The sequence below is a fragment of the Vulpes lagopus genome, chromosome 10, assembly GCF_018345385.1.
Source record: "Vulpes lagopus strain Blue_001 chromosome 10, ASM1834538v1, whole genome shotgun sequence".
NCBI lineage: Eukaryota > Metazoa > Chordata > Mammalia > Carnivora > Canidae > Vulpes > Vulpes lagopus.
This window is the reverse complement of record NC_054833.1, coordinates 9,396,420-9,416,657: the sequence shown is the minus strand read 5'-3', so window position 1 is coordinate 9,416,657 and position 20,238 is coordinate 9,396,420. Positions and strand designations below refer to the sequence as shown.

Sequence of the window (20,238 nt, the reverse complement as noted above, 5' to 3'; positions counted from 1 at the left end):
AGTGCTTCTCCTTCACTAAGGAGCCATATGTGGGGTTGATTAGGATCTCACTGCCTTTTTCTGTGGGGCAAGAATTAAATGTATCACAAGGTGGACAGTTTGTTCTGAAACCTCTAGGACTTACAGTAAGAGAAGGAAGAACCACTTAGGGGAACCCACATTTTTCTGAGTAACAGAGACACTTTTTTGGTTGCAGCTCTTGGGGGACTTTATGTCCACATCAGTAAGTGCTCAAGGAGAACGTTCTGATTCCTCAGAGTTGGCCAGATGCCAGGGCTTACATTTCTATAACATCTTTTATTTCCTCTTTCTTAAAAGAGCTCATAGTATGTGCTCCATATGTACCTTCCTTGCTGGAGTTGAAACTCTTCATGCCAAGGACAATTCCTTTATCGCCCCCAATAAACATAAAGGATGACATTCAGCATTTGGGTGGGTTTCCATTTCTAAAAGCTAAGTTAGAGTTTCCTTCATACCCCCAGAGGCACATAAGCCAAATGTATTATAGATTCCTTACCCTCCCCAGCATGTCTTATATTCTGACCATATAATGGTGGAGGTTGGGGGGTGGGGAGCAGTGGCTATCCTGTTTTGATTCCATCTCAAAGCTATAACCAGCATTATTAGACAGGGAGTGGTTGAATTTCTCCTTCCTTTTGGCACTAGGTGTCCTTTTGGTACACAATAAAATACTCACTGGTAACAAAATCAGCCTTCAATTATTCAGGAGTTGGTCATTCAGATCCCTTCCTTCTCATATTCTTTTTCCCCCCACCTAGCCTCTAACTTATGGGTTACTCACTGGTGAACATGCCATTGAAGACTGGCCAGAGCAAGAACAACTCTAGTCAGTGGAGTTTGGAAGGGGCAAGAAACTCCAATGGAGCACACAGAGTTGGTGGGTGGCTAAAACACTGTCTGAAAGTGGAGAATTTTCCCAATCCTATCAACTATTCTTGGTAGGATACAGAAAAGATTATCCAACCAGTCAATCATCATTCTATGATGTCACCGGTTTTGTCTATTTTCTAGGTGGTGATACTCTATAGTCCCAGCTTCTCCACTTACCCAATGTGCAAAATAACACACTATTTCACTCTCTGAGCCTCATTTCATCATCAATAAAACAGAAACAGTAAGCTGACAGATTTGCTCTGAGGACCAGAGCATTAATTCCAAGAATGAGATAATGTATGTAAGTGCTTTGTGAATGTAGAGGAGCATTCTAATTTTATGTCATTACGCACATAAATTGTTTTTTTCATGGTTTAAGTTTTAATTAGAACGCTGATTTTTCTTCCAATAGGAGAGGTGTTCCACATGGGTTACTGTGATGGATGAAGTCCTGGACATTTGTGCACTTAGTATGCATGCCAAATTCTGCATCACTGCTTACCTTGGGAGGTTTCCTTAATGATGGAAACAAAAATTCAGCAGCAGAAGTAGAAAGGGTTGTCAACACAGCAGCCACATCAGAGGGAAGCAATGAAAGAGAAAAAACATAAGGGAAACTCAGCATCTTGATAACATGATCTGAAAGATACTCTACAAAGATGAGAAGCCAAATTCACTTCACTGCCTGAAGTGATAACCTATTATATTTTGTGTGAGTGTGATAAAGTATTACATTTGTTCAATGGGGTGCCTGGGTGGTACAGTCGGTTAGGCGTCTGACTCTTGGTTTCAGCTCAGGTCATGATCTCAGGGTCACGGGATCAAGCCATGAGATTGGCTCCACACTCAGCGGAGAGTCTGCTGGAGATTCTCTCTCTCCCTCTCCCCCGCCACCCCCCACCAAATGATTAAATAAATCTTTAAAATAAATAAATAAAAGCCATGGTTCTCAACAATTTTCACATATTTCAACACTAAAGAGAAATTTAAGAAATTTATGCCTTCCCCCCATCACCAGCCACACACGCACTTTTTTAAACTTTCACTTTTGCATGTTGATATCTCAAAAATGACTGAAATTGCCACCTGGAGGAAAACTCTAAAAAGCAAACAGTTTTCAGAGTAACAAGCCAGTAGGCTGACCGGCTCTGCATATGTTTTCCATGTATATAAAATTAAAGAGCTGAACTATGATTTTTATATAATGTGATCCTACGGTGTTTCGGCACCTTCTGGATGTGGTTGTTTTTAAACAACCTCCAGTATCAACCATTCATAAATTGTGAAATTACTGTTAAATAGAAATGAGGGAATTTTTCCTGTGGCTTTATTCCTTCTTCATGAGGAATAAAATCTGGAGAAAAACAAAATGGATTTTCCAGGGCAGAGGGCATGAAAATCAAAAGGTAGAGGCAAAAATAGCACAGTGACCTTTCTCCAGCTTTGGGCCCAACACTTGGCAAGGAGCTCTGAGGGCCCTAGATAAAACCCAGAGCTCAGTAGCCAAGAGCAGAATGTCCATGGATTGCAAAAGCAGGTAGACAACTTGAACATTTTAAATGTAGGGGAAGAAAACCATGACATTCCTATAATGATAATGCTGAAATACCATCTTCTTGAAATTCTATGACTGAGCTAAAAGGATCCCTTAGGTCATTACCTCAGACAGGCACAATGGGAATGTGATTTTTTTTTATCTTCAGGTTTTATTTATTTATTTAAAAGATTTTAATTATTTATTTGACATAAAGAGAGAGAGAAAGAAGTGAGAGCACAAGCAGGGGGAGAGGCAGGCAGAGGGAGAGAGAGAAGGCTCAGCAGGGGGCCTGACATGGAACTCGATCCCAGGACCCTGAGACCATAACCTGAGCCAAAGGCAGATGCTTCACTAACTGAGCCACCCAGGTGCCCTGATCTTCAGGTTTTAGACGGGAACCCTCTCTAGAAAAACTGGTATCTCTGGCTGCCATCAAATAAGTCTCAACATTCTGTCTACCCTTTCAAACAAGATAAACATTTATGAATGTTAGAATAAAAATGCATGAGTGCTTTTAATTCTAACAAAGCAACAGAACTTTGTGCATAAACTTTGGAGATTTCTGCCAAGAAACTTTCCTTAAGTGGAACACTGCTCTGGAGGGCATCAGTTCCGAGCAGGTACAACAATAATGAAAACACTGTGCACAGTACTTTTGACTAAACTTTCTCTTATTTTACTTGCTTTACTTTTTAAAAGCCATTTAAATCACTGCTTTATTTAACAAAGGACAGACAAGCGACATGGGAGATCATAAGGCAATCAGACGAGACAGCATGGACCAAGTTAATAAAATAAACATTTCACATTAAGGCTACAATGAGCCAAGCAACCTAATGGGGGTAGAACGTGCTAACAGGAATCACAGGGATCTCTCCAGAGTTTTCGTGGGCTCCCTTTATGCCGCAACTGTATAAATGATCAGCAGTACCAGCAAAGAACAAATGCTGGTTTGTAACCAGTAGTATATTTATCTCCTGAGTTGTCTAACAATAAAGCTATTCTGGGATCCCTGGGTGGCGCAGCGGTTTAGTGCCTGCCTTTGGCCCAGGGCGCGATCCTGGAGACCCAGGATCGAATCCCACGTCGGGCTCCCGGTGCATGGAGCCTGCTTCTCCCTCTGCCTATGTCTCTGCCTCTCTCTCTCTCTCTCTCTGTGACTATCATAAATAAAAAAATAATAATGAAAAAATAAAAATAAAAAATAAAGCTATTCTATCTTCAGTGATGTTCCAGTGTGGCTTTCTTTCTTTGTCTTAGGCAACCAATCTTATTTCAGCATTATAAATATTATTAAAAATATACACCTTTCACTTAGAGAGGCAGCACATAATATGGGAATGGCAACATGCTTCTGCTACCTTTTTCTCTGTTTCTCAGGACTGGTGAAGAATAAATGGAGGGGTTGATTGAGCCTGGATGGCTCAATCAGTTAAGCATCTGACTCTTTTTTTCAGCTCAGGTCATGATCTCAGGGTTGTGAGATTGAGCCCCATGTCAGGCTCCATCCACGCTGGGCGAGGAGCCTGTGTAGGATTCTCTCTCTCCCCTTCCCTCTGCCCCTCCTCCCCTCTTCTCCCGCTCTTTAAAAAAAAAAAGAATAAATGGAAACTAGGAAGCATGGGTAAAAGGGAAGTCACTAAATGGACCTGATGCTATCCAAATTTACTCATCATTTAGTTTAGAACAAAGATCCTTACTAAAGAAGGAAAAGTAAGTCACTCCATGTGCTACAACTGTACTTCATAATTGATAAATCTTTCTTAAGATTTAAATTAAGAGTCCAGCAGTGAAGTCATCCTAATTCAGAACCATGATTTCCTATCCCAGCCCCCAGAGGCTACATGACATTCTCTGGTAGTCGTGAAGAAAAATGTTTCCAATAGGAGTAATACTTATACTATAACTAACTATAGTATGCTATCCCTTGAAAAAAATTAGTATGAAATGACACTGTAAAGATAAAAGCTTTCATACATGTATATGAAAAAGGATGAATAATATCACTCATGTATCACAAATATACTCAATATTAATATTTTTAAATTAAGGCCCTCATTGATTTTATCAGTAAATTCATCTCAACAAAGAGTTTCAACTAACTCTCAGTAAGGTCCAGGGGATCCCTGGGTGGCGCAGTGGTTTGGCGCCTGCCTTTGGCCCAGGGCGCGATCCTGGAGACCCGGGATCGAATCCCACGTCGGGCTCCCGGTGCATGGAGCCTGCTTCTCCCTCTGCCTATGTCTCTGCCTCTGTGGTGTGTGTGTGTGTGTGTGTGTGTGTGTGTGTGTGTGTGACTATCATAAATAAAAAAATTTTTAAAAAATCCTGTAATCCTCTATAAGTTATGATGATGATGTGTGTGTGCGTGTGTCTTCCAAAGAAATAAAGCAAACACAATTTGGCATTTTAGAAGCCAACAAGGTTGTGTTTCTAGATCCTAGGATTTGGAGAGAAAATAAGGACGTACACATTGGGCTGGCGCTCAAGTGCCCTCAATAAATGTTAGCCATGATGTTTATGGTCCTGTGCATGCTAGGTCACCCGAGGATCACATCCAAAACTTAAACACTAAAATAAAATAGAATGAGGGGGTTGGACTAGAACGTCTCCAATCTCTTCCTACTCAGGAACTGTTTCACAGTAATATATGATGTTAGAAACGCTGGTAGGAATTATTTGAGCCATTTTGTAATTTTGTACAGTCCATGAAGAAGGAAGTTATTTTTAAATCAAATGTACAATTTTCAGTAAGTATATCATTTCAAAATTTTCCCTAACATTTATTACATGTGAAAAGAAATTTTGACTTCTGCCCATTTTCCAAAAAGAAAGAAAGAAAGAAAGAAAGAAAGAAAGAGAAAGAAAGAAAGAAAGAAAGAAAGAAAGAAAGAAAGAAAGAAGAAAGAAAGAAAGAAAGAAAGAAAGAAAGAAAGAAAGAAAGAAAGAAAGAAAGAGTAGTTGTACATGGATGGTAGCTCTATTCTACAAAACACTAAAGCTGCCTTTCTCTCTCAGGATAAGCAAGTCTGTGGATCCCTTTAAGGTCACCCATATCAGGTATATTCAACACACAACCCCTGTCATTTCTATGCCTTTATGCCACTTCTGTCTCCCCGGTCTGCCAGAGCAAATTTTCCTACTCTCCAAGACATAGATCAAAGCTCAGGTCAACTACTTTAATTTCTCGAGTGTTGTTTTGAGAACACCTTGCCTTTACCACCATTGGTAGGACCCCCCACACACACAGAGCCAGGATCTCTATGGTTGACAAAACAACTTAGCACTTACAAGCACACACAAAGTCCTGTAGCCTTCAGTAATTCTATCTTTGAATCTCATGTATCCTTAAAATTTAAACTCCCTGAAAGGAGAGGTCATGCCATACATGCTACTTCTGTGACCTCCACCCACAATCCCACATAGTCATGCAGAATTGAAAGCATTACAAGAACTCAGAACTAATTTTTTACATTAGTGAGTTAAACATAATCCAGATGTGAAGATTTTCTTCAATTACCACCACAATCCCAAAATTTGGGCGCAAGACTGCTTGCATTTAATAGTAGTGAGGACTTTAGAGATTGTTAGCAAATGGAGGCTTTTCAATGACTTATTTAAAAATAGCTATTTCTCTAGACCAGCATTTCATATAGAGAAGTTCAAATGGATGTTAACAAGGGTTAAACCCTCAAAAGTTTCAGAGGTCAACTATGTTCAGAACGGTATTTTGGTAAGACTACAGGAGATACACACACAGGGAAATAGGACTGTAAAAATAAGGTGGACCTATACTGGGCCAGGTCTTGAAATAAGGAATTGGTACTTAATTTAGTAGCTACTCCAGACATGGAAGTTTAACAAACAAATGAAATAAAGCCGTATAAACAGCATATCACCACAATAACCCTAGAGAGCTGTAGATATTTCCCCATACCTCACATTGGAAGATTTATGGGGCAAGGAGTCTTCTGTCCATTTCTTGCACCTTATCAATTATCGTTAGCTACTCAAAAGTTAGATGGCCAAAGACCTCAATGTGCATGAATCCTAACACGAGTCAATGCTACAAGAGACATGATGGATCAGTGTCTTCTCCTTCTTTTTTTTTTTTCCAGTGTCTTCTTCTGAAACAGGAATTTCTCTTCCATGTGTTAACTACTTTACTGATTGAATGTTGGAGATTGCCACAACTTATATCTGAAAGATGTACAGATATATGACATCGGACTCCCGGAGATTAATCCAAGGACATGTATTTCATGAAGTCCCTGATCACCATTTCCACTTTCACATAGGGAAGAAAGCACTGAGCTGCCTAAATTGTCCAAGTACTCTGTCAACCAATAAATATTTATTGAGTACCAATTCCTATGCTGCAAAATATAGGTGCTTTGAGGGATATCCAGGGGAATGAGGGATGCTCTCTAATCCCAAGAAGGCTAATACTTTGTGAGAGAGACAGATACACATGCCTATAAGTGACTCTGAGTGGACTGTAATGAAGTGTCACAGCACAGATAGAAACAAAGCTCTATTCAGTCAACAAATATTTAACATCCACTGTGTGCTATTTTGTTGTAGTATAAAAATAAATTTGATATGTTGTCTTTCAAAAGGTAAACAGAACTTATATACACATATTACAATATGATGTGATACGCACAGGAACAGCCCCAAAGGGTGAGATCAGTTGAAAAAGAGGGGAAGGTCCCAGAAGAGAAAACCCCTAAGGAGAATTTAGAAGGCAAAGAGTCACCAGTCTGACATGGCAAAGCAATGGCATCCCAATAGGGGCAACTGTCTGTGCAAAAAAGTATCAGAGCATACATCCCAAGTGAAGACCAGAGGATTGTAAGATTATTCTGTTGTCGAGTTTAGCAATTTGGCCACAGAAACAGAGATGCTGGGTCATAGGATGATACAGGATTGGGGTTTTGTCAAATAGGTGGGTAGAAAGGCTCCTCTTCAACCAGGATTTATTGACTACAGTTTGAAGTTTTTATGCCTGCGTACGAACAAGTTAATATATCCAAAAATTTAAAACATATAACAAGCACATCTACAAATTATAAAAGCAGAAAGGCTACGTACGCACTTTGAAGAGCCTATTACAAGAAGGCTTATTACAAACAATTACAAGAAGAATGTAAATGTCAAAAACATTAAATTCCATGACAAAGGCTGGTTTGAAAACTTTAAAAACAAGTTAGCAGATTATAAAGCTCACAGCAAGCTACAGAAAAATTTTTACAACACACAAAGAAGTCGATTCATTCAAGGGAAGCATTATCTATCAGAGCAGTATTCTAGTTTGCTATGAAAGAGCAGGTCTTCTAGAATCTATTGGGTTTAAGATACATGATTAATGTCATTTTTCAGTTGTGTTTCTCTTAATCCCCTACCCCTATAAGACTTTGATCTTGCCACCTATGGACTTTGCTAACTGTGGTGCTTTTCAAGAACACAAATCCTAGCAGTGGGTGAAAGGCTGATATGGTTCAGCGGGATGACCCAATAGGGCCCAGGTTGAGTAGAGAAGGATGTGAAGTCAGGAGGCAGACAATAGACTAGGAGAAAATGGAAAGATGAGAAACTCGTGGCCTGGATAAAATTAAAGGGCAACAATGCTGGTGTGGTGGAAAGAGAAGATGTGACAGTCAATGCGCGAGATACAGTATTTCAGAGGTAGAATGTTTCAGGGTGTTCTAAACTCTGACTTGGTCATAGCAGTACACCTGTGAAATGGAATGGCCCTTACTAGGGTGTCTGGCGGGCTTAACTGATACAGCATGCGACTCTTGATCTTGGGGTCATGTGTTCAAGCCCCATCTTGGGTGAAGAGTTTACTTAAAAAAAAAAAACAAACAAGCTATCCTTTACTGAATTCTAACTATGTGCCAGATATGTTTCTGTTATTTCCACTTAATTTAACTCATTTAACATACCTAATAACCCTGTAAGGCTCTATCATTTTTCAGAAAAAAATACCAAGGTACAAGTACAACAATGGCATGACTTGCTCAAAGTCACACAACTGGCAGCAGTGCCATTAGATTCAAATCTGGGCAGTTTCTAGCTGTATACCCCATGTCTACTCCCCAACACACACATTCCAAACAGCTAGAGTATTGCCTCTCTTGAGTCTGGAAGAATTCAGTGAAAGCTCTGTAAGCTTAGGGCACTGGCTGGCAATCCATGTAGATGCTGGTAATGTGAAATGTACATCTCAAAGAGATGATCCATGTGGTTAATGGCATCAATTACTGCTCCGACTGTGCCAAGGCCTTTCATAAATATATAGGAGAATCTCAAAGGAGAAATGGCTTTAGTGTACAAGGAAAAGAGTGGCAGTAGAAGGCTGCAAACTACCACTTCCCTCAGGATGGCAGAAAACTGAGCACTTCTGGATGAGGCTATCAATAAAGACACAAAAAGTGCATGTAGATGCATGCACTGGGAGCAAATATTAGGCAGGGAACAGCCAAAACAAAGTTGGAGAGCACACGATATGTTCAGGAAGTAGAAGGTGGACAGAGGTATTTGAAAGCAATAAAAGAGAAATAATACGTAACAACTCAAGTGCATGGAGCACTGGACACCATGCTGACTTTGACTTTTTCCAGAAGCAACTGCCATAGACAGTTTGTGCAATGAGAATAACACAGTCAGATGTGTTTTAGGAAGGGGGAGGGAGGGAGGCTGGCCACATGATCTACAGGGTCAACAGAGAGATACAAACTAATGATTCTCGAAGGGGCACCAATCACCACACAAGTTGGCACCACTGCAAAGACAAGAGAATAGAGAGGACAAAAGACATTTTGAAGGAGGAATCTGTGAGACCTGCTGACTGGGGCAGCCCTGGTGGCCCAGCAGTTTGGTGCCGCCTGCAGCCCAGGGTGTGATCCTGGAGACCCAGGATCGAGTCCCACATCGGGTTCCCTGCATGGAGCCTGCTTCTCCCTCTGCCTGTGTCTCTGCCTTTCTCTCTCTCTCTTTCCCTCTCTCTCTGTCTCTGTGTGTCTGTCATGAATAAATAAATAAAATCTTAAAAGAAAAAAAAAAAAAAGACCTGCTGACTGGCATGGCCCACCCGCCCAGCCTCCCCACCATGACGGCAAGGATGGAAACACTGCTGGGGACTATAGAGTGAGTGCACACATTCCTTCCATCTCAGATCTTAAGGCAGATCTGATGAGAAGCATGGAGGCTAAGACAGCTTTAATTATCTTAGTGTTTAGTATGTTGTGAGTTTAAAATTTTAATTCCAAATACATTTGTAATAAAATCCCAATAATCCAAATATTCCTTTACAGAGAACTGCTTTATTTATTTAATTTTTTAAATTTAAATTCAATTTGCCAACATATAGTACAACACCCAGTGCTCATTCCATCAAGTGCCCTCCTTAGTGCCCATCACCAAGTGAACTGCATCATTTAAAAAATTATCAGTCCACTTAACCTGCTTTCATTTGCAATAAAACTCAAAAAGAAAAACAATATTGTATTGGAATGGAAAAACTTATGGTTTGAATTTTTCTTTTTGGTATATTTGCACTATATCCTTCTGGCATGACTACATGGAATTTCTTTGTTTTTTTTGTTTTGTTTTGTTTTGTTTTTAAGATTCTATTTTTGGGGGACACCTGGGTGACTCAGCAGTTGAGAGCCTACCTTTGGCCCAGGGCATGATCCCAGGATCCAAGATCAAGTCCCACATCGGGCTCATTACAGGGAGCCTACTTCTCCCTCAGCCTGTCTCTGCCTCTCTCTCTCTCTTTCTCTCTCTCTCGAATAAATAAAATCTTAAAAAAAAAAAAAAGATTTTATTTTTAAGTAATCCCTACAACCAATACAGGGCTAGAACTTACAACCCAGAGATCAAGAGTCACACACTCCACTGACTGAGCCAGCCAAGAGACCCTGGAATTTCTGGAAGTAAAATAGGATAGTAGTGAAGGGTCAGAATTTGGAGCCAAACAACTATAGCTCTGCCACCATCTGACCATCTTAGGTTGGGCCAATTTATTCAACTCCTCTGAGCCTCAGTTTCTGTGTCTATAAAATGGGGATAGAAGAGCACTCCTGCAGGACCAAGAAGGGATGACATGTGGTAGCAAAGCGAACATTACACACCCTTAGCCCTTCAGGATGACAAATGCAAAATGTCAACATAGCTCAAACTCCATTTCATCTAGGAAAATGTTACAGAGAGCAGAAGAATGAGAGCACTTTTTTTGGTGATAGAGAAAATTCATGATGTTAAAAACATACTCTTCAAACAAGGAGAGAATGTTGATAACTATTAGAGCATAACAGATACACAGATGGTCATTATGGTCTTTTAAAAAAAGTTCAAGATATTCAAAATATTTTCAATGCTCAGAAATGAGGTTTAGAGGAAAAAAAACTTAAACATTAAATTGAATACAACATGTACTGAGTCTTATATGTCCTTGCTGGGGAGAGGATGACTGGGAGGGTCCGCAGCACTGAGGACCACCTGGCAGCAACAGAGTTGCCAGCTCCAGGTGGGAGGGGAGCCCAGGCTCTGCAAGGTGCCCTGTCGTTCTGTTTACTCCAGTGATGGTGTACCCCAAAGGATGCATCTTATCAAAGCCACAGTGATTTGTGCCTGTGAGGGTGCTTCCAAAACAGGATTTTATCCCGTCAGGAAAAAAAGTTGTTTTTTGTTTTTTTTAAAAAAAACATGTATCATAAAGGAAGGAAAAGAATAGAAAAAAAATCCCTTGGAAATAATTAGATAAACATGTATAAAGTGGACACTTTTATAAGAACTAAACTATATTACTTTTTCTAGAAAAGAGTCAAGAGCAGGTGTATAAACACAAACACTGGAGCACACTCCATCAAGCTGATCACACCTGACGTCTGTTCTCATACCACTGCCCTGAACTACAGGGTGAGTAAAACCCCCATGACAGCTTGCAAAGTGGCCACAGGAATAATGAGGTAGATTTCTAAGAAAGTCTTTATTAATAAATGACCTCGTATTTAAAAACTTGTCATTTATGTTCTCAGTCTAATAAGCGATGGTTATTCACCAAACCACTTGCTAAAGGACCTGGAATGGAAGTACTGTTAAAGCTGGCAGGGGTCAGCAGCAGAAACAGAACCCAGGGAGCAAATGGATTTGGTTCCTTTTCCTAAAATGGCAACTTGAATTTTCAAGTGAGTACCAAGGAACAGAATTGCATTACCAATGTAAGATGTGCCCTAGAGGCCAGGATGAATATTTACGGTTCACTGCCGAAGTCCACTGAAATAATAGCGAGACAAGGCGATGTAAAAAAATGAAACAACAAAAAAAACCAAAACCCAAAAAACTGCCATTCTGTTAGTTGTTGTCAAAAATAGCTTCTGCAATAAAGATGTATCAACTTTATAACAGAAGCAATAAACTTCTGAGATAAAGTAATAGCAAAACCTTTACAATTACCATGGGAGGTTTCCTAATCAACTCAGGTCTTATAAATTAATGGTATTATTTTAAAATTCTGATGATTCCAAAAAGCATTTTAGGGCTTAAGAGTGTGCAAACATAACACAATAAAATTCTAACTTTTTAAATCATTGTTTTCCTTCTGCACAGTTGTCTACAATTGTCTGCCACCCAGCAAGACGTAATTTAGATGACCTAGGCCATACCATTTGCACTCAGGGAAGACCTGCAGTGAAAACTCTCTACTTGGAACTGACTTAAGCCCCTTTGGTATGCATCAAATGGCTTACAAATAATTTGTATTCAGTGAAGTCTGGTTAAAGGACCCAATCAACCAACCAGTGGATTACCACCAACCTCTCCTAATACCAGGTTCACCTCTCTATAACACTGGTAACTATAACTATGCTTCTAATAAAAAAAAAAACTCTGTTGGCTAAAAATACTTTTTTAATAAACAGAATTAAAGTCATTCGAGTGGAGTCTAACCTCCAACCCCAGAGGAGGGGTGAGGGTGAGAGATTAAACCAATCGCCAATGGCCAGGGATTAATCAATCCTGCCTTCTTCAATCATAATGAACCTTCATAAAATCCTAACAGATGGGGTTCAGAGAGCATCCAGGTGATGGAGGTACTGGGAGGGGGGCATACCCAGAGCAGACACGAGGACTGTGTGCCCCTTCCCACATACACCTTGCCCTATGTTATCTCTTGCATCTGGCTGTTGAGATAGATCTGAATAAATAATAATAATAATAAGCTGATAACCTAGCAAATAGACTGTTTTCCTGAGTTCTCTGAGCCACTGTAGCCAATTACCAAACCTGAGGAGGGGGTTGTGGGAACTTAGGTCAGTCAGAAACGCAGGGGACAACCCAGGACTTACACTGGCACCTGAAGTGGGGATGAAAGAGGAGGAGTCTCCTGGGACTGAGTCCTTGACCCCTGGCATCTGACACTGACTCGAGGTAGATAGGTGTCAGAACTGAATTGAATTGTAGGACATCCCGCTGGTGCCCACAGAGAACTAGGCAACTGTTAGGCGTGGGGACAAGCCCTGCTTATTTGGTGGCCAGAAGTATGGAGAACAGAGTGACAAAACACAGTTTTTCCCTTTCTAGTCATTACTACTTGAACAAATCTGGAAATATCTCCAGCTCTGTGCTCCTGAGGGCAGGTGTCAGTCCATGAACGACGCCAGTCCTGGAGGAGTTAAGAAGTTTTTCCAAGTTCCTGCCCATTCTCATCCTCCTTTAGAGGTAAAATGCCATGATGCCATCCCTCATCCAACACTTACAAAAGTATCTGTCCCTGATGGATTAGAAATTAAAAAGGAAAAAGAAATGGTCCTTTGAAAGTTTTTTTTTAATTGCTGCCCAGAAGCCAAGTATAAGTTTCAGAGAAAAGTTTCATTTCTATATAATCAATTGGTAAAAAAAAAAAAAAAAAAAAAAAAGAAAGAAAAGAAAAAAAAAAGGATTACATGGGGCAGCAGGTGGCTCAGTGACAGTGTCTGTCTTTGGCTCAGGTTGTAATCCCAGGGTCCTGGGATCCAGTCCCACATCAGGCTCCCCACAGGGAACCTGCTTCTCCCTCTGCCTATGTCTCTGCCTCTGTCTCTCTCATGAATAAATAAATAGAAAAATCTTTTAAGAAAAAATAAAAGGATTACAATCAAATGCAAACTTTGAAATGAATACACAAGTATATCCACAGTGGTTATCAACCCAATATAATGATGCTCATATGGTCTATACACATCCCCAAAATTAAAACAGGTGCACAAAGCAATGGAAAGTTGTTCAAGTTATACAACACTATTTCATGTGATCGCTATCATCACTAACAGCTCCCCTGGCTTTTGCCTAATATGGTCAAAGAAAGGCCCACCTGACTTGTTCTTCCTAACCAAATGCGGCCAACTACAGCTGTGAACCAAGGCCTCTGGGAAACCCATGTGCAGGGGCATCTCTGTGGAGCCTTCTTGGGGCCACTTCAAGCAACTCCTGCCCCTCATCGCCATAGCTGCAATTCCCAGCCGGGTAAAAGCTGGCAAGAATGCACACCAGCTTAGCCAAAACAAAACCAAGCAGAGAAAAAACATGGCTCTTGGGCAATTTTCTTGCTGCATCTTCAAAAGTATCATGCAGTGAGGCTTTAAAAAAAAAAAAAAAGGCAGCACAAAGCACCAATTTTTGACTTAAAATCAAGAAGTAAGCACCTCTGTGAGGTCACCCTGAGGCTAATTCTCAGTCTATCTGCTACTAATAGATTTGACCTCAATTAATACTCTGCTTGGAAGAAACATACATTTAACTATCTGGTTATCTCTTATTTCCAAGACTAAGTCTCCATGGATGTGAGCTTGCACCTTGAGAGCATACACTTATGATAGCGTGCTTATGATCATTTCAATTGCCACCATTAGGGAGTCAGAACCAAACATCATGCCTAATGCAAAAGTGTCATAAAAGGAGGGATATTAGCTGAAGAGTCCTAGTGGGACAGACAATGACACCTTATGAATCCAGTCCAGGGTGGTCATGAACAGTAGGAATTCAGAAGCAGGGGTCCCATTCTTTTCCCCACCACTTTCTACTGATGTGACCTTGGATGTAGGGGCTAAAATGAATTAATATACATGATGCCCTTAAAGATAATACAGTTACACAAGAGATTCCCAAACCTCCCACCTTCAGCCACTTGTCGTACCTATAATCTCCATCTTTCCCATCTGCCACAGAAATAGCTGCCATTGCTGACAACAGATGCTGGTGGACTTGGAGAGCCTACATGAGCAACCACCTTGAGTGCTGTGGGACCAAGGCACTCCTGTCTCAGCAGCCCACATACGCTGTAAGACAGCTGTGCAGGACCACTTAATTTCAAAGTCACTGGATCGGTCAAAGCACAAAGGCAGGGAAATTGCAATTCCAATAACTCCCATCTCTGATACGAGAGAGGTTTTAGGAGGCAGGATGGCATGCTAACTGGCAGGATGGCATCCCTCATCCCTGTCTACACTACAGACAAGGGAGCTGCTTAAGAGCCCCTGGCAATAATGTGTTTGTGACAAAAGTCATAGCAGTGGTGAGCATTCATGGCAATGTGATTCTTTCCATTAGGAAGCATGAAGGGTTTTTTTTCATACCCTTCATCATGGACAGTAAGCTAAAGCCCATATATATCTAAAAGCATTTAAGGCAGGATCCATGCATTGATTTTAAATTATATTCAACCCCAGCACTACAAAGAAATGAGCTATCAAGCCACAAAAAGTCATGGAGGAAACTTAAATGCATACTACTAAGGGAAAGAATCCAATCTGAAAAGGCTACATAGTGAATGATTTCAAATCTATGACATTCTAGAAAAGGCAAAGCTGCAGAGACAGTGAAAAGATCAGTGGTTGCCATGGGTTGCTGGGGTGGGGAGAGAGGGAATGAACACAGCAAGGATTTCTAGGGCAGTGACACTATTCTGAATGATATACTGATGGATATATATCATCCTACATTAGTCCAAAGCCATAATGTACAACACCAATGGTGAGCCTTACCTAATATTAACTATAAACTTTGGGTGATTATGACATGTCAGTGTAGGTTCATCAATTGTAACCTGGGGCAGGACCTTGATGCTGGGGGGAGGCTATGCAGGGGCAGAAGCAAGGGGTAATCTCTACCTTCCTCTCAGTTTTGCCATGAACCTAAAACAGCTCTTAAATTTTTTTTAATTTAAAAACAATTATTTTTATCTAAGCCAAAACAAACACCTATCCACAAAGCATGTGTAGCCTCCCTGTATACAATGCCTGTTACCATCCCAGAGCAGAATTGGCTACAGGCAAGTCTGAGACTGATTCACAGTTTCAGATTGCTAAAATAAGGTTGTGATCAAGCTACAAAGTCCTCCAGGACAGCTGCCATCTCCGGACTTTTTTTTTCTGGATTATTTTTATTACTCCCATACCACTTAATAGCATTTTCTTTGCAGGTACTATTTACATGGTTGAAAACAAACATATCTTTCACACACTAGGTAAAGTCACACCATGGGCCTAATGAACGCATAGCCATCATTATGGTGGAATTATTGAGAACTAAATGCTCTCAAAATTATAAAGGAAATTATTTGTGACACTTGGAGATTCAAAACAACAGGAAAATGCTCGCTTCAGCAGCACATACACAAAACAACGGAAAGTTCAAATAAATTGACCAGTAAAGAAAATGCCTTTAGTCTAAATGAGATTTCCAGGATATGAACAAGAGGCATTAAAGTTTAGCAGATTCACCTCCCTAATATAATGCTGAGAGTTATGAGTAAAAGAGCAACAACAGTACTGCATTAACAACAGTTCTCTCCTTCAAAAGGCATGAAGAAAAAAAGGGGGAAATCTGTTCATCTGTTACATAGACTAAACTCATCATCTCAGCTGCAATGAGTTATTAGTAAAACCACCATTACTAATCCAATCCTGGAATGGGCCAGATCAGTCTCAAACAGAAAAACAAAAGGTTCTACAGCTGGACACTGTACCCATCACTTCATGGGGCTGCCGCTGGGTTTGGTAGTGATGTCCCTAAGGCCACCAGACACTGATTCCAGAATACTTTATTCATATATTTTATGAGGAGGAGGGACAGGGAGAAGGTAACTAATGTTACTGTGCATCTGTCCATTACACATGGTTCTCAACACCTTATTGTACTTTTTTTTTTTTAAACAGAACTCTGCCCTATGGGCAACATTAATGGTTTTCACTAGAGGGCTATGTGAATAATACAATTACGAAGACATAGGACGGCTTGTATTCACTCAATCCTCACCACAACATGAGGGAGAACTGATTAGCCCCATACCCAGAGGAGTAAACTGCAAGTAAATGGCAAAGTTAGGCTTAAGACCTAGTTCTGATATTTTGGTATCCTCCTTTAACCCCACATCTATCCTTCAACCAGAATGATAAATTTCCTGGGGCACCAGGGTGGCTCAGTCGGATAAGCAGCAGACTCTTTGATTTCAGCTCAGGTCACGATCTCGCAGTCATGGGATCAAACCCCATATCGGGTCTGAGCTCAGCACCAGAGTCTGCTTCAGATTCTCTCTCTCTCTCTCCCTCTGCCCCTCTTGCTCATTCATTCTCTCTCTCTCTCTCAAATAAATCTATGAAATGAAATGAAATGAAATGAAATGATAAAGTAAAATAAAATAAAATAAAATAAAATATCCTACCATTCATCTGGTTTAATATCCTACAATGACGCCCCCTTTGTACTTGGAAGAAATAGGAAGTTCCTTAATGTTGTCTGTAGGATATGGCCTCTGTCACTTCCCTCTTTCTGCCCACTGAGTACTCATAAAACTCCCTCCTGCTTCGGAGCCATCACACAAGCTGTTCTCTATGCCAGGAATGTTCTTTCTCACACATGACACAAAAATCACCTCCCTAGAGAGGATGTCCCTTCCCTGCCCCCCACAATCTCAAACTCCCCTGTTACTCTCAGTTCTCCTCAGGATACCTTTGGACTTTGTGGGTGTCTTGGTCTACGTCCAGCTTGACAACGGGGCTGCACCTGGGTCTCCCAACCATCTACCCTCCATGCCTGCCAAAAGGTGAGCATCCAGTCTAGCTAGAGACCCCATCTCTGGCCCACTAGGAGTGCCCCTGGGGCAGAAGCTGGGTCACACTCTCCTGTCTAGTCTGCTCAATGTGCGGGAGAGAATAAATGTTCACAGAAGAAACACACACATGCATAAAAAATAACCTCAGATCCATCTACCAAAAAAGAGCATAGATGCCCACAGGCCATTTACGACAGACACGCTTAATGCATGGCCTAGTTTTATATGAAAAACTGGGAACTTTTATTACTCCAGAAAAGTAATTGTTTTGTTTTTGCTAGCCACTAATTTCAAAGTCCTCTCCATAAGGATGTGTTGATTGGCTTATTTATTGGGTTACTCAATAGCTCTGAAAATAGCAGGTATTGAGTAGAAAAGCGAATACCCAATTCTGGGCCTCAGTGAGCATGCGTGTCACATGAACCAGCTGCACTGTGTGTTCTCTGGAGCTGCTTTCCTAAAGCAGAGAGGCATCACTCAGAGAAGAGTACATTCGCACCGCAGGGCATCTGCACAAGCAGCAACCTCTCCTGGCTTGGCCTCCCCACAGCCACCTCCCCACTTGACCCTCCACGTCAGGGTGGCTGCACCCCCGCATTATCTTCACTTACTTGGCTCTGTTATTCAGTCCACAGCACTCTGCTCTACTGCCTTCACAGCAATGCTAACTATTTTATTTATTTCTTTTTTTTTTAAAGATTTTATTTATTTCTTTGACAAATAAGAGAAAGAGAGGAAGCACAAGCAGGTGGAGCAGCAGGCAGAAGCAGAGGGAGGACGATGTGCATGAGCAGAGGGGAGAGGCAAAGGGAGAAGCAGGCTCCCATTGAGCAGAGAGCCAGACGTGGTGCTCAGTCCCAAGACCCTGAGATCACGACCTGAGCCAAAGGCAGAGACTCAACCGACTGAGCCACCCAGGCGCCCCTATATGGTTCTTATGGAAGCTTGTGTTCATCGGTTATTTGAGAGAGAAAGAAAGAACAAGCATGAGTAAGGGGAAGGGCAGAGGGAGAGAGAGAAGCAGACTTCCCACTGAGCAGGGAGCCCATATGGGGCTCAGTCCCAAGTCACAGGATCATGATCCGAGTCAAAGGCAGATGCTTAACCGACCGAGTCACTCAGACATCCCCGTTGCCCCTTTTAAACCATCTCATGAATCCTGTCCCCCTACATCTACCAGTTACGAGATCCCTGGTAATAGTGGCTTTGTCTATCATGTTTCTTGAAATGTTCCCAGTGCCTGAATGAGTATGTGTTAAGTGAATAAATGACAAATATATGAAGTCCTTGCTCACATCACCAGGTTACTAGAAACATTGGGGACAATGGTGGTATTTCCCTGAAAGACTCTACTCTTTGGCATTTAAATACCAACCAGATAGGGGCTCTCAGGTGGTTCAATTGACTCAAGTCATGATCTCAGGGTCCTGGGATGGAGCCCTGAGTCAGTCGGGTTCCCTGCTCAGTGGGGAGTCCGCTTCTCCCTCTGCCCTTCCTCCTGCTTGTGCGCTCTCTCAAATAAAATCTTAAAAAAAAAAAAAAACCAACTGGATATATACACATTGCAGTGTTTTCACAAATGCTTATTGGAGAAAATTTCAAACACACACACAAAGGGACAGGAAACAGAATACAACAACATCACACAGCATCACACCTCACACCTCTTCCCATTATATAACAACATAACAGAATAGGCCCATCTTCAACAATTATCAGTACTTGGCCAGTCCTGAGATATGGCTATTAGAGAATTTTAAAAGTTATATTAACATCCAAGCCAAGGTAAATTCATGTTCAGTTTGGACAAGCAATCAACAGATTAGAAATTTTCAGAGGGCTCACTACATTTTACACGGTAGTGGGAATAGGAACCTCTCCCTTTCCCAAGGTCCTCAACCCTCCCGTATCCAGAAGAAATCCTATGAGCACTAGAAATAGATGTTCGACAGCCCCAACGAGTCAGCCACATCTCCACTCCTGATGCATCATTCTGTGGCTGCTTTACTCCCTCCGATGTCACCTCCATTAGCTAGTTTTCCAGCACAGAGCAGACAGGACAGCCAACATGCAAGGCTGTGAGGGGAGCGACAGGGCATCCTGACAGCCCAACACTGTGACAAGAGACAAGAAGCTGGAAGCAGCCCAAGCTCCTTTCACCACATGGAAGATAATGGATGTTCACGGTCACACCCAGCAGCGTCTGGCCTCTGCTTCAGATGGAGGGGAAGATGAGGTAAAGGAGCTAAGCTCTGGTGTTTGAAAGAATAAGTTCCAACTCTCTGAAAAATTAACTTAGGTTAAAATTGTAACTCATGGATGGGAAAACACCACCAGTAGAAAAAAAAAATTGCTGGGTTAAGATTCTAGCCAATTTTCAACCGTTTGGGACTGTGTTTCCCCAGTTTCTGTTTCTGTATTTTGGTAGAAAAGGTATAATTACACATAGTTTCATTTAGTCTCTGTCTCTATGTTCAAGGCCCAGGGATCACAGACCAGTGACCAATAGAAGAAAATATACTCCCAACAAGGCAAAACCTGAAATCTATCCAAAATGCTCACAACAGCAGGCCTTACACCTGTCATAAAACACACCTTAAAACAAAACAAAACAAAACAAATGAATCAGCATCCTTCACACATTCCTCTTTACTTCTCCCCACTTACCAAAAAAGGAGGGGAGGGATAAAGACGGGAGGAAAGATACTTG

At 41.3% G+C, this 20,238-nt stretch overlaps 1 protein-coding gene across 5 annotated transcripts in view; it reads right to left on the bottom strand.

Annotated features, from left to right (window-relative positions):
* The window catches only part of KIF13A (kinesin family member 13A), a 209,554-nt gene that overhangs the window by 124,511 nt on the left and 64,805 nt on the right, over window positions 1–20,238 (bottom strand). For all 5 annotated transcript variants that reach the window (XM_041772619.1, XM_041772620.1, XM_041772621.1 and 2 more), the window contains exon 3: window positions 1,397–1,409. In XM_041772619.1, coding sequence (XP_041628553.1) covers window positions 1,397–1,409 — 13 coding nt within the window. The remainder of the gene's footprint in view (window positions 1–1,396; window positions 1,410–20,238) is intronic.